Source organism: Cherax quadricarinatus, chromosome 81 (genome assembly GCF_038502225.1).
Source record: "Cherax quadricarinatus isolate ZL_2023a chromosome 81, ASM3850222v1, whole genome shotgun sequence".
Taxonomy (NCBI): Eukaryota; Metazoa; Arthropoda; class Malacostraca; order Decapoda; family Parastacidae; genus Cherax; species Cherax quadricarinatus.
In genome coordinates, this window is record NC_091372.1 from 11112471 (window position 1) to 11127396 (window position 14926).

General features: G+C 43.3%; 1 protein-coding gene and 1 long non-coding RNA gene across 6 annotated transcripts; one reads left to right on the top strand and one right to left on the bottom strand.

Annotated features, from left to right (window-relative positions):
* Positions 1-18: 18 nt before the first annotated feature.
* Positions 19-209, bottom strand: LOC138855110 (uncharacterized). The gene is made up of 2 exons (XR_011394264.1): positions 146-209; positions 19-99 (listed from the first exon to the last, which is right to left on the bottom strand). It is a non-coding gene; the product is annotated as an uncharacterized lncRNA (long non-coding RNA).
* A 2446-nt stretch (positions 210-2655) lies between these two features.
* On the top strand, positions 2656-13916 carry LOC128699805 (uncharacterized). Of its 5 annotated transcripts, none has more exons than XM_053792556.2 (11): positions 2656-2674; positions 3377-3612; positions 4024-4090; positions 4670-4890; positions 5438-5572; positions 6891-6990; positions 8202-8366; positions 9090-9178; positions 11521-11606; positions 13114-13253; positions 13412-13916. In XM_053792556.2, exons 2-11 carry the CDS (start codon positions 3452-3454, stop codon positions 13694-13696), a joined length of 1449 nt encoding a protein of 482 aa, XP_053648531.2. In that variant the 5' UTR covers positions 2656-2674; positions 3377-3451; the 3' UTR covers positions 13697-13916. The 5 variants fall into 5 exon arrangements, with proteins under 5 accessions (XP_053648531.2, XP_053648529.2, XP_053648528.2 ...); XM_053792554.2 differs by having other exon boundaries at positions 2658-2716; XM_053792553.2 differs by lacking the exon at positions 2656-2674 and adding an exon at positions 2677-2814.
* The last annotated feature ends 1010 nt before the right edge of the window (positions 13917-14926 follow it).

Consider the following 14926-nt stretch of genomic DNA (forward strand, 5'->3'; position numbering starts at 1 on the left):
ATAGCACCTGGGAGGCTATCAAGCGTTAAGCTTGTAGGGGGATCTTATAGCACCTGGGAGGCTATCAAGCGTTAAGCTTGTAGGGGGATCTTATAGCACCTGGGAGGCTATCAAGCTTTAAGCTTGTAGGGGGATCTTATAGCACCTGGGAGGCTATCAAGCGTTAAGCTTGTAGGGGGATCTTATAGCACCTGGGAGGCTATCAAGCGTTAAGCTTGTAGGGGGATCTTATAGCACCTGGGAGGCTATCAAGCGTTAAGCTTGTAGGGGGATCTTATAGCACCTGGGAGGCTATCAAGCGTTAAGCTTGTAGGGGGATCTTATAGCACCTGGGAGGCTATCAAGCGTTAAGCTTGTAGGGGGATCTTATAGCACCTGGGAGGCTATCAAGCGTTAAGCTTGTAGGGGGATCTTATAGCACCTGGGAGGCTATCAAGCGTTAAGCTTGTAGGGGGATCTTATAGCACCTGGGAGGCTATCAAGCTTTAAGCTTGTAGGGGGATCTTATAGCACCTGGGAGGCTATCAAGCGTTAAGCTTGTAGGGGGATCTTATAGCACCTGGGAGGCTATCAAGCGTTAAGCTTGTAGGGGGATCTTATAGCACCTGGGAGGCTATCAAGCGTTAAGCTTGTAGGGGGATCTTATAGCACCTGGGAGGCTATCAAGCGTTAAGCTTGTAGGGGGATCTTATAGCACCTGGGAGGCTATCAAGCGTTAAGCTTGTAGGGGGATCTTATAGCACCTGGGAGGCTATCAGTTTTGATCCGTTCATAAACGGACCTGCCTGAATTTCCGACTCTATTTCAGCAACATTGCAAGCTCCTGACGATGTTGATTGCAACACGAAAGGCCTAGAACTATCATTCAACTCCCCCTGTGGTTGCTTTGTATATGTATATTCGCAGATTAAAGGCAATAAAACATATCTTTCATAAACTGGTTTTATTTAATTACTCTGAAATTTATTTGGAAAACAAAAGCAATTTGTTTAATAATTACGGATTTAATTAATAATAATTAGGCCAATGACCCAGTCCATTAATCTCAAGACTGATAAACTGAAGACATCGACTCCAGGCTGAAGGATTGATTACCTCAAACTACTTCTCATCTTCCACCGTTCTTCTCTGTATTGGACTGAAGATTTCCAAATGTTGAACAAGTCTCTCATTCTTCAACTTGTCAGTTTTTTTAAACCATTTACATCACAGCAGTGTATTGTAGGGCATCTGTTGCTGGGTTGGTTCATCACCGACGTCACGAGGCAGGGAACATCGACAGTAGCATACCTGATTCGACCCCTGCAACCACAAACAGGTAAATACAAATAGGTGAGTACAAGTAGGTGAGTACAAATAGGTGAGTACAAATAGGTGAGTACACACAGTCAAAGAGTTGCCGGGAAGTGGATTATGATTGCAATCATGGTGGAAAGCTAAACCCGTAGGATTATACAGCGCATGTGTGAGGGGGGGGGATACTGAAGGTATACAGGCAAAATTCAGGGAACTGGAGCACAGATCCAATTCCATAGATCAAGAGCCTCTCACCAGCATCAAGTATCAGGGTTGGAGTGATATCAGATCCTGAACAAATACTGATATCGTTTACTGGGAACTCCTTAAAGGCTTAAATATGTACTCACTGGAGCGGAGGACAAATATATCGTAATATATACCTGGAAAGTACTCAAGGACATGATCTTAAATCTGTACACTGCCACAACAGTTTACTGGAGCGAGAGATATGGAAGTCCAAAATAAACCCAGTGAAAAGCAGGGGTCCAGTGGGCACAATAAGGGAACACTGTATCAACATCCGTGACCCCGGGTTATTCAACATCTTACCAGAAGATATCAGAAACACTGCGGGGATAAGAGTACAAGTCTTAAGAGGAAACTGGAGAAGTATCTTAACCAGGTGTCAGATCAACTAGGCTGTGGTGGATATGTGGGGCAGTGAGCCACCAACAGCCTGATTGACCAGGCTAGTACCAGACGAGCCTGGTCCATGGCCGGGCTCCGGGAATAAGACTCTCGAAACTCATCAAAGGTATATCAAAGGTAATCTGGAGAGTGACGTAGTCGATGCAGGATCCATACATAACTTTAAGAAGAGGTATGATAAAGCTCATGGAGCAGGGAGAGAGAGTGGACCCAGTAGCGACCAGCGAAGAGGCGGGACCAGGAGCTATGACTCGACCTCTGCAACCACAAATAGGTGAATACACACATACACACATCTCGAGTAATATACCCTTTCATTTAGTGTAATATCTATAATGCCCCGCATACCCATCCTATGGGCGGTAGTCAAAAGATTAGTCAAATTTGTTTTTCCTATATATTTCCCACTGTTTACCCATCTGACTCTGATAAGACAAACAGGTAAGCAATATTTACACATGATATATACACTGAGAGACGTGTATATACACTGTGTATATACACTGAGAGACGTGTATCTCTCAGCGTATATACACGCAGAGTTAATCCCTGTTATTGATATTAAGAGAATTTTTGTCTGTTTACATGGGACATTGTAGCCTTATTAATGACCCTGGTGTAGTCGATGGGGGTTAATTAAGCCTCAGTAAAAGTAGCATTGTTGGCTAGTTAACCTGACGTCCACAGCACAACTCTGATGGAGTGATGTAGTCAGTTGTCTGCTGAGGTCAGTGAGGTGTGGATGTCAGAGTCTTGTTTAGATCTGACGGTACAGTGTTATGTCTGAGTGAACTGTGGGTGGAATACGTCGTGTCTGTGTTGTAGTGAAAATATATATCGAATGGAATTTTTGTCTACAGGATATATGTATGTAACAATCCCCCGGTGGTGGTGGTCCCCCGGTGGTGGTGGTCCCCCCGGTGGTGGTGGTCCCCCCGGTGGTGGTGTTCCCCCCGGTAGCGGTGTTTCCCCGGTGGTGGTGTTTCCCCGGTGGTGGTGTTTCCCCGGTGGCGGTGTCCCGGTGGTGGTGTTCCTCCGAAGGTGGATCTTCAAGTGGTTGACTAAATTTGCTTTTCTTACTCCACTTTCCGTTTTAATTTTGATCATAAGTGCAGTGTTCTTGCAGGAGGAAACCCTAATACTTGTCCACTCTAATACTCTCCTAAAAACCGGGGTTGCCACGGTGTCTTTTCTTACCACGGTATTTTTTTTTCCATGGGACTTTCTTGCCAAATCCGTTTGATATTTAAATATTTCTTACAAATATTTCAGTATTTAAAGTGAGATATACATTCTGGTCGGCTAAGGGACTGATACCTCATCTACTTCTCCAGTATTCCGTGTTTGTCTCTGTACTGTACTGATAAAGCCACTGATTGGCGAAACATAAATAATAATGCAGAGCAGTAATGCTCTGTATTTTAATCAGGTCAAAGACTAGTGAAGAGTCGATACTCCGTCCACTACCCACAAGAGTCGTAACCAGGGTTGTCTACCCTCGTGGATGATGCTGTGGTGGTGTGTGGTGGTGACTGTGGTGGTGATGCAGGTGGGAGAGGCAGCAAGAAAACCACCAGCGATGCCTACCAGTGACACTATGGATGCCGCTGCCAGGGAAGGCAAACTTCAGTACGAGTTAATAACTAAGGAATCTCAGATGCCGAGGTTAGTAGTAAAGTATTGCCGTGCTATTAATCTGGGAAAATAACAAGTGGGGGTAATGCCATACAAATGGAAAGGTGGCAATACTGCTGTAATACCATACAATTTGGGGTAATATCAGTGGAATAATGTCTACAATATTCAGAAAGTAAATTTTCAGAACACGCTTGTGTACAGCTTCGTGTAACTTGCTCCCCAGAGTCTTGAAGAGCACCGTAGTCTTCGAGACTGAGGGACTGATTACCACGTCTTTTCCATACACTTCTACAGTATTTATATTACGCCCTTGTATTGCGTTGATAAACCCACTGGATCTCGAAACTCCGCAAATTAATGATACCCAGATGTTGCACTGTCTTAATTCATCGGTATTGTATACCATTTATATCCATGAATATACATTGTCCTCCACAGGTATGGTGACTGTTACCAGAAGACCCTAAAGGATCTTCATGAGGGTTGTTCTGACCTTACTGACGAGGTGAGTCAATTGGAGAGACGTAAGACAGAGATTTGACTAATTTGATATTTCCTTGTGGCAACGTTTCTCTTTCCCGGAGCTTTGCCATGTTGAACGTTGCTACAGTAAAATGTCAACAATAGTCTCGTCTGTGTACTTTTTGCCCAATATCTTGTCTGCAATAATACCATTAATACCAAACTTCGGTTTGCGTGCGGCCAGCCTGGTTGATCCTTTTTCTAAACAAGTTAAGACTTACTTTCGTGTTTAACACGAAAAATTGAAACCAGTGATAGTTTTCTGCCGAAATACGTGTGTTCCATTCAGTTTTAGCTGTTTTTGGGCCCTTAAGGCATATTCCTGGTTGCTGCTGAGGATCTAAGGAATTAGATCTGTGCTCCCATTCCATGAATAGAGCCTGATTACCTTCCATTCATCCCAGACGATGTATAACATCCCCTACGTGTTTAGCACTCTCCCTATGACTAATAATGTCTTACCAACTTGTCGGTATTGCAAGCCATTATACTCACACTGGCTTATTAATTATGGTAGTCTACTGCCTTCCGAGTCTGTCTCTGTAAACGCCATATTTTCCAGGTACAGAGCCGCCTGGCACTGGCCTTCACCAATTGCTACGTGGCACGGTTTGGTTGGGACATGTATCCATGTAGTAAAGACCAGCCCTTGTCAGAGTGTATGGTCTACCTGGACTCCCGCACTGCTTCAGTCTACTCTGCTATGCTCTCCAACACCCTGACAATGTGCCACTTCCTCCAGGCTCAAGCATGGCATCAGGCCACAACTGATGCTGTACACAGGTCGCAACCCAAGATAACTGACCTACGTTTTAATAAAATGTTTCGGGCTTCGTTTTGGGTTTTCTGACGAGACCTTGACACGTTAGGGAAGTTATGATATATATATAAAAGTTATTAGAGAAAGGATTTTAATTTCTTAGATATTTTATTTTGGCTATTGTGCCTTGTTAATATAGAATTGTTAAAATGGGAGCTCTGAATGATCTTGTATCATGTAAATTCTACACCCCTTTTGCAATGTTTCTAATGGGTGTCTGTGATTTGTAAGTGTTTTACAGTATGGCTAGTATGGATTATAGTACAGAGTTCAATAGTCCTTGGTAGGATGGGTATGGGGCGCATAATAGATATTAAACTGACTCACGAAATCGTAATGACACGATTGCAAACAAACCATACCACGGGCGGGACTTGAACCCGCGGTCAGAGTCTCGAAACTCCAGACCGTGGCTAACGTGACGGTCTGGAGTTTTGAGACACACTGACCGCGGGTTCAAGTCCCGCCCGTGGTATGGTTAGATATTAAACTAACAGTGTTTGTCCCCAGCCTGCGGGAGGCGTCAGAGAGGGTCCGCTCGAAGCTGTCCAAGGCAGTGGACTCTGCTGCCGCTCTTAAACTACAGATGGACACTCAGATCACAGAGTCCCGTCAAGCACTCAAGAATGCCTTCTCGGAGATCAGGTTAATGTTTAGTCAGACATAGGTGTATATGTGTTGGTAGAATTACCGACAACATGTAAAGTAAAAGGACACAAGTACCTGGAGTTACCTGGAGAGAGTTCCGGGGGGTCAACGCCCCTGCGGCCCTGTCTGTGACCAGGCCTCCTGGTGGATCAGAGCCTGATCAACTAATGTGATATTTTATTGTGGCAACGTTTCGCTCTCCAGGAGCTTTGTCAAGCCGGCTTGACAAAGCTCCTGGAGAGCGAAACGTTGCCACAATAAAGTGTTACAATAGTTGCACCTGTGTCCTTTTACTTTACATAATACGTGTACCTTAAAGATACCGTTAAGTGGTAACTGTGGGGACACGACGAGGCAGAGTGTGATCCTGTTTTTATTGACTACCTTCCTGTGGCTATAGGAATTAATGTATTGAAGTCACGTGGATCGGACGGTCTCCTCAACTTTAATAGGCTTAAGCCATTCTTCACGAGATCGTAGTAGCATGATTTCAAATAAACCACGGAACGGGTGGGGTTTGAACTAGTTGGATGAAGAATTAGATGTGTGCAACATCTGAATATCTTTGTTATAGAGGCTTCGCCATCCAGTGGCTTTATCAACACAAATTCCAGGACATAATTAGAAGACCGAACTATATACAAATGATAAGGTAATCACTCCCTCTTGGAGTTGAAGAGCACCGTAGTCTTCAAGAATATAGTTCTATTGTCTTCTAATTGTCCTACAATTTGTATTGATAGTCACTGGAGGGCGAAACGTCTACAATAAAGATACCTAGATGTTGCACATGTATAATTCTCCATCTTGTTGGTACTGTTTACCATACTATGTACAACTAGTTGGATAAATATTATTGCAGACACCTGGCCCCATTACTAACGCACTGGCCTGAAGTTTTAAGACACTCGCCATGGGTTCAAACCCCACACGTTCCCTGGTTTAAGCTGTAGTAATTTTGTAAATGGTATACAATAGCGCCAAGTTGAGTAAGAATCATCTGCAACACTTTGGTATATTTACTGACCTACACAGCAGGCTTCTTCAGTCTGATAGAGGTGATTCCAATACTGGAGACACAAGAGGTGTTTGAGGTGGTCAGTCCCTCATTGTTGATGGGTGATCCCATTCTTTCAATACCTAGTACAATGAATAATGCATTAGTGTAACCTAACTTTCATGGGGAGGGGGGGGTACATCATTAAGGCTGTAAAAAGCTCTTAATCGAAGGAATTGGAGCTACCTTTCCCTTCCTATGAGCAAATCTCTCTCCCAGATCTCCAGCATCCATGGTGAATGTGACTTTCTCACACAGGGAATCAACAGCTGAGCAGCGAGGACTGATTATAGACGTATTTGACCGTGTGGCCCAACTGCAGAGTTTGCTGCTAGGAGAGTTCTCCTGGTTCTATGCTGTAAGATATGGTGCTAGGAGAGTTCTCCTGGTTCTATGCTGTAAGATATGGTGCTAGGAGAGTTCTCCTGGTTCTATGCTGTAAGATATGGTGCTAGGAGAGTTCTCCTGGTTCTATGCTGTAAGATATGGTGCTAGGAGAGTTCTCATGGTTCTATGCTGTAAGATATGGTGCTAGGAGAGTTCTGGTTCTATGCTGTAAGATATGGTGCTAGGAGAGTTTTCCTGGTTCTATGCTGTAAGATATGCTGCTAGGAGAGTTCTCCTGGTTCTATGCTGTAAGATATGCTGCTAGGAGAGTTCTCCTGGTTCTATGCTGTAAGATATGGTGCTAGGAGAGCTCCTGGTTCAGTGTTTTAAGATCACCTTTTCGGAGTGTTCTCCAGACGTCGCATTATAAAGTAAGCTTTACTTAAGAAAGCCAGAATATATTAAGCAGGTTGAATTTGCACTGAAGTATAGTATTTATTACTGACTTACAGTACAGACAATTACGCGAGTAAGATGTATCTTTGACCTTTAACTGAAGCCTGCTGAGCAGACACACAGTTTAGTATATTATTTCCCATAGACTGAATTTGATTCAGTACCTGTTGGGTCCTGAAAAAATTATGGTTTCTTAAGTGAATATATTAACTTAGGTGAATATATTAACTTAGTTAAGTTCAAAGTTTATTGCTGGAGTAGCGTTGAAAATGGGTTGGGGGATAGTAAGTTTATTCGGATATAGACAAATAGTTATAGATTATCATACATAGCAGCATGTGTGTATTATTATTATTATAATAAAAAAGAAGCGCTAAGCCACAAGGACTATACAGCAGCATGTGTGTAGAGAACCTATTGTGAAGGACCTGCCTGGTATGGGGCAACAGGCCTGCTGCAGTGAATGTGACCTGACCTAACTAGGTTAAGGCATTGGCTTAATCCTGTAGGAGACTTGGACCTGCCTCGCATGGGCCAGTAGGCCTGCTGCAGTGTTCCTTATGTTCTTTTGACCCCTCAAGGGAGGTTCCTTGACGCTGGTGACGGGCTCTTGATCTAGAGAATTGGATCTGTGCTCCAGTTTCCTGAATTGAGTCGGCATACCTTCCATCCCCCCCCCACAGGCGCTGTATAATCCTACGGGTTTAGCTCTCCCCCATGATTATAATTTTCTTTTGCCATGAACTTGCTAACTACCACCAAGTTATTTTGTGTGACTGACCACAGGTTGTGTTCTACGTGGCAAGTGTGCTGGTGACACTACTAGTGACTTGTTCTCCTCGTACCCAGGATGCCAGGATACCCAGCATGGGAACACTGACCTGCTCCTTGGCCCTAGAGAGGTTCATGGTTAACAATACGGTCACTTACCTGTATTCAGACGTCTCCCAGGTTAGATCAGGCTGTTCTCAAGTCATCTTTCTAATTTCTGCTAATTATCGTGTAAAGAGTTTCACATTCTTTGTCTGCTTAGCCTCAGCTCCTGTCCCCTTGCCTGTAATTCACAGCATTAGACAGCTTTGTCAGTTCCATTCATGGGTGTTCCTCTGAGTTGGTTTTATCATCCAATAAAACGGCTTTACCTCCAGCCCGAACAAAAAATACCCCTCCATCCTTATCCCTTTGAATAACCCAGAACAATTAGTCAGATAACTGTTAGTATGTACAATTAGTCAGATAACTGTTAGTATGTACAATTACAGTCAGATAACTGTTAGTATGTACAATTGCAGTCAGATAACTGTTAGTATGTACAATTGCAGTCAGATAACTGTTAGTATGTACAATTACAGTCAGATAACTGTTAGTATGTACAATTACAGTCAGATAACTGTTAGTATGTACAATTACAGTCAGATAACTGTTAGTATGTACAATTACAGTCAGATAACTGTTAGTATGTACAATTACAGTCAGATAACTGTTAGTATGTACAATTACAGTCAGATAACTGTTAGTATGTACAATTACAGTCAGATAACTGTTAGTATGTACAATTAGTCAGATAACTGTTAGTATGTACAATTACAGCCAGATAACTGTTAGTATGTACAATTAGTCAGATAACTGTTAGTATGTACAATTACAGTCAGATAACTGTTAGTATGTACACAGGCAGACATGCAGGTGATGGTGTGGGTCATCAGACGTCTGGCTGCTACCTGCTGCTTTCTGCTGCTGGTTAAATCTGCGTTATCATACAGGCGAGTGTTTGACACATGTTCACAGGTATAACACTAGTATATTCTCGTTACATTAGCATGTGTAGTATATACTTACTATGTTGGTTATAACTATGACCCTAATTTTTGAAGGGGTGGACGAGTAAGCAAATGGAAGGTCTTGGTCAGATGACCAAAAGCTCCGATGGCGGGTCATCTGACAAACCTGCATCAGGAACACTTGTCCTGTTTCCTGAGGAACTTTACCTGGCCTAACCTAACATGTGTAGTGTATCTAGGGTAAGATATGTTATTGGTAATTTAGACATGAAGGTCTGGGTTTCTATTTCCTTTTTTAGCAGGGTGGAAAATTTGGCTGTGTGCCGGACTGCTCTTAAACAAGTGCACAACAACAGGCGTAAACTAGGTTGTTATTGGTATAATGACGGTTGTTTGATACCCAGGACTGATATGACAGTTTTGATACTCAGGACTGGTATAATGATGGTTGCTTGATACCCAGGACTGGTATAATGACAGTTGCTTGATACCCAGGACTGCTATAATGACAGTTTTGATACTCAGGACTGGTATAATGACGGTTGCTTGATACCCAGGACTGGTATAATGACAGTTTTGATACTCAGGACTGGTATAATGATGGTTGCTTGATACTCAGGACTGGTATAATGACGGTTGCTTGATACCCAGGACTGATATGACAGTTTTGATACTCAGGACTGGTATAATGATGGTTGCTTGATACTCAGGACTGGTATAATGACAGTTTTGATACTCAGGACTGGTATAATGACAGTTTTGATACTCAGGACTGGTATAATGACAGTTTTGATACTCAGGACTGGTATAATGACAGTTTTGATACTCAGGACTGGTATAATGACAGTTTTGATACTCAGGACTGGTATAATGACAGTTTTGATACTCAGGACTGGTATAATGACAGTTTTGATACTCAGGACTGGTATAATGACAGTTTTGATACTCAGGACTGGTATAATGACAGTTTTGATACTCAGGACTGGTATAATGACAGTTTTGATACCCAGGACTGCTATAATGACAGTTTTGATACTCAGGACTGGTATAATGATGGTTGCTTGATACCCAGGACTGGTATAATGACGGTTGCTTGATACCCAGGACTGCTATAATGATGGTTGCTTGATACTCAGGACTGGTATAATGACAGTTGCTTGATACCCAGGACTGCTATAATGACAGTTGCTTGATACCCAGGACTGCTATAATGACGGTTGCTTGATACTCAGGACTGGTATAATGACAGTTGCTTGATACCCAGGACTGCTATAATGACGGTTGCTTGATACCCAGGACTGGTATAATGACGGTTGCTTGATACCCAGGACTGCTATAATGACGGTTGCTTGATACCCAGGACTGGTATAATGACGGTTGCTTGATACCCAGGACTGCTATAATGACGGTTGCTTGATACCCAGGACTGGTATAATGACGGTTGTTTGATACCCAGGACTGGTATAATGACGGTTGCTTGATACCCAGGACTGGTATGACGGTTGCTTGATACCCAGGACAGGTATAATGACAGTTGCTTGATACCCAGGACTGGTATAATGACGGTTGTTTGATACCCAGGACTGGTATAATGACGGTTGCTTGATACCCAGGACTGGTATAATGACGGTTGCTTGATACCCAGGACTGGTATAATGACGGTTGCTTGATACCCAGGACTGGTATAATGACAGTTGCTTGATACCCAGGACTGCTATAATGATGGTTGCTTGATACCCAGGATTGCTATAATGACGGTTGCTTGATACCCAGGACTGCTATAATGATGGTTGCTTGATACCCAGGACTGGTATAATGACAGTTGCTTGATACCCAGGACTGGTATAATGACGGTTGCTTGATACCAAAGACAGGATTATTAACCCATAGTAACTGAAGAAAGCCACTACGATCATTTCATCCTCTCCCCAAATTGCGACCCACAGCAGTCGAGTAACACCCAGGTACCTACTTACTGCTAGGTGAACAGAGGCAGCAGAGGTCAGGGAACACGACCCATGTTTTCACCTGTGCTCCGATTGATCACTTAGCGGGTTATCTAACAAGACATAAGTGAGGGAAGCATCTGAACTAATGGAATATTCTATTGGTCACGTCACTGCATTTCTGTAATTGCAAGGATGTACGAATTACATTGCTTTGAGTTACGTTAATGTAGTTTGACCTACACACTGTACAAAGTCTATTGATGCTGTACAAGCTATGTATATATTTAAAACCAAAATTGATGCTAAACCAATTATTTCAGGTTTTTTCCCTAGCAGTGATTCAAGTTCTGTATTTAATCAGTATGTTTGTTCCAGAGATCCAATTGCAGCAGCTGCAGCCAAACTTGAGGAACTGACCTCTGCTACCAAGGAAATAAAGAACCTCATCAATTCTACCCCTGGTGAGTATTTTGTCAGTTCCACCCCCTGGTGGGTAGGTAGGTTGTCGTCAGTTCCACCCCCTGGTGGGTAGGTAGGTTGTCGTCAGTTCCACCCCCTGGTGGGTAGGTAGGTAGGTTGTCGTCAGTTCCACCCCCTGGTGGGTAGGTAGGTTGTCGTCAGTTCCACCCCCTGGTGGGTAGGTAGGTTGTCGTCAGTTCCACCCCCCTGGTGGGTAGGTAGGTAGGTAGGTAGGTTGTCGTCAGTTCCACCCCCCTGGTGGGTAGGTAGGTAGGTTGTCGTCAGTTCCACCCCCCTGGTGGGTAGGTAGGTAGGTAGGTTGTCGTCAGTTCCACCCCCCTGGTGGGTAGGTAGGTTGTCAGTTCCACCCCCCTGGTGGGTAGGTAGGTAGGTTGTCGTCAGTTCCACCCCCCTGGTAGGTAGGTAGGTAGGTAGGTTGTCGTCAGTTCCACCCCCCTGGTGGGTAGGTAGGTAGGTTGTCGTCAGTTCCACCCCCCTGGTGGGTAGGTAGGTAGGTTGTCGTCAGTTCCACCCCCCTGGTGGGTAGGTAGGTAGGTAGGTTGTCGTCAGTTCCACCCCCCTGGTGGGTAGGTAGGTAGGTAGGTTGTCGTCAGTTCCACCCCCCTGGTGGGTAGGTAGGTAGGTAGGTTGTCGTCAGTTCCACCCCCCTGGTGGGTAGGTTGTCAGTTCCACCCCCTGGTGGGTAGGTTGTCGTCAGTTCTACCCCCAGGTGGGTAGGTTGTCGTCAATTCCACCTGGCACTATAGTCAAATCATGGGAGCAAGTCCCCTTCCACCTGTTACCTAGTAATGGATAGGTACCTGGGAGGCACTGTTGTGATTGGCATCCTAGGAAGGATGTACAGGGGGATCCTAAAAACCACATTGTTTTCATTACGTTATCCTGGATTACTGACACTGAGAATTAATAATCCGAATAATCTCTTGATTATGAATTGTCCAGATTTAACCTATTACCCTGTGAAAGTAAATTACATTGTCTACACGAGTTATGCTAGGTCAAGTCTACATAATGAATTTTGTCTATAACACATGTGCCTTGAGACCATTATGAAAAAAAAATTATGTACCAAAGTTTGAATAACATCAGTTTACACGAGATGACACCTGTTGACTCGGTAACAGAAATACTTCTAAATTAACAGTTTTAATTGACGTTGGTTATTTTAACTTGCTATGATCTGTATTTGTTGAACACTTGTTCCCCTCAAGGAAGGTTCCTTGACGTTGGTGAGGGGCTCTTGATTCAGGGAATTGGATCTGTTCTCCAGTTCCCCGAATTAAGCCTGAATGCCTTCCACATCCCCCCCCAGGCGCTGTATAATCCTCCGGGTTTAGCGCGTCCCCTTGATTATAATAATAATGAACACTTGTTCATAGTTCTGTTAATTTTTCTTTTAGTGTTACACATAATTTTGTATTGGTATTAAACTGAGTGACCTTCATCAAATTGCTTTGAAAATAGCACTACTACTAATTATACTTTCAGGTATGTTAGTGGCGAATGAGTCCATTAAGGAGCAGGCAGAAGAGAGTGACTACTCTGATGATACTTATGATCCTGAAGAAGACTCTGATTCCTACTCAGACCTCGATGACTGTCCCTACCCTTTTACCAGTCACCTCATGGTAAGTGTTCTAACTCGCCTGTAAGTTTATATAGATACAGGTTCACATAAGTACAGTTATGAATAGTAACATGTGCAAATTACCTAGGATAACCTGAGAAAGTTAGTGACTTGTTTCCATAAGACGATCAAGTTCTTGGTGGTGCTTTTTTCCTTCAGACTACGAATGAAGGTGGCAGGAAGGAAGCACATTACTCACTGAGACCACGACCAAAGGAAGTGCAACAGAACCCACTGGTGGCCCTGGAGACTGCAGACTCCTTTGCACGCACGATGAGGCACCTGGAGACTCTTGCTAGACATAAATCACGTGCCCAAGTATGGCACTTGTCTACGATAAAGCGTAGCAGCAGCTCTGTGACACAGATCAACACAAATGGAAACTCTAAATGTCTTGCCTTGACAAAAACTGGAGAAGGAATGGAAGTGATAAATGTATTTTAAATTTTTAAAATAGCTTTGTTGACGAAAGGAACATGGAGAGTTGTACATAGGCATTAACTGAAGCATGCACAGAAGAAAAAATCTGTCCCTATAACCCACAAATGCACTGTACATAGACATTAGATGCTAATTTAGTAAAAGGATGATGCTAGGTTTTACTGAGCATGCTGCACATGCTACAACAAAAAATTATATTGCATAAAACAAAATATAATTAATATTGAAAATTGTGATTTCCACAACTGGTTGCAAAGTTTCCTATACAGATTTTCCTACTTAAGTGAAGCATGACATTACATATAAACTTGACCCAAATGACTAAATTAATGATATAAGATTCCCCAAGTTGCTTGTATTTTAAATTTTAAGTTTTTGTAGTTTTTAAATATTTAGTTTATCGGTTTCTGTACTGACGTATTTTAACAAAAAATTGAATAGCAAATTGCCTTAATTGAAGGTATTAAAAGATAACCAATTAGTAGGCTCAAAATTTAACAGTATTTCAGATCTTTAGTATGGTTAAATAAAGAGTGGTGTATAATACACTACTCTAGCTGAAATAGCACTTTTTATATTAATCTACCTCCTCATTTTACCCTCCCTGTCTCTGTCCCTAGTTCTTCCCCTCTCACTGGCTCAGTTACAAGTGCAGAGGTTCACCCTCCTCCTCGTAATGTACCTTCCTCCCCTGTTCCCTCCCAAGTTTCTTCCTCTTCTGCCACCTCCCAGGTTCCTGTCTCTTCTGTCCCCTGCCACGCTTCTCCAGTTCCCTCCACCCTTTCGCCCCCCCCCTACCTTGGTACAGTCCAATACAGTTCCAATCTTTACTCATCCTCCCCCTACCATTCCCAATATTGTCTCCCATACGACATCTCTGAATTCCGAAACACTTGAAGCAATCTCTGAATATATTGCAGAGACCAAACCATCAATTTTCACTGATCCACCTTCCGCTCTTTCTCTCTCCTCTGCTCCATCTGCGCAACTCCTTTCTTCACAGCGCACCGTTCCTTCGCTGCTTGAACATTTTCCACTGCCTCCGCATGTGGACTTTTCTAACCCTTCTAGTACGTAGGAACCCTTACCTGCGGATTTCAAGTATCTTTATCATTGCCAATCATGGCCTTTTTACAGTGGAATATACGCGGCCTCAGGGGTAATCGGGGTGAGCTTCAGATGTTACTCTCCCAGTTTGCCCCTGTTGGTGTTTGCTTACAGGAACCAAAATTA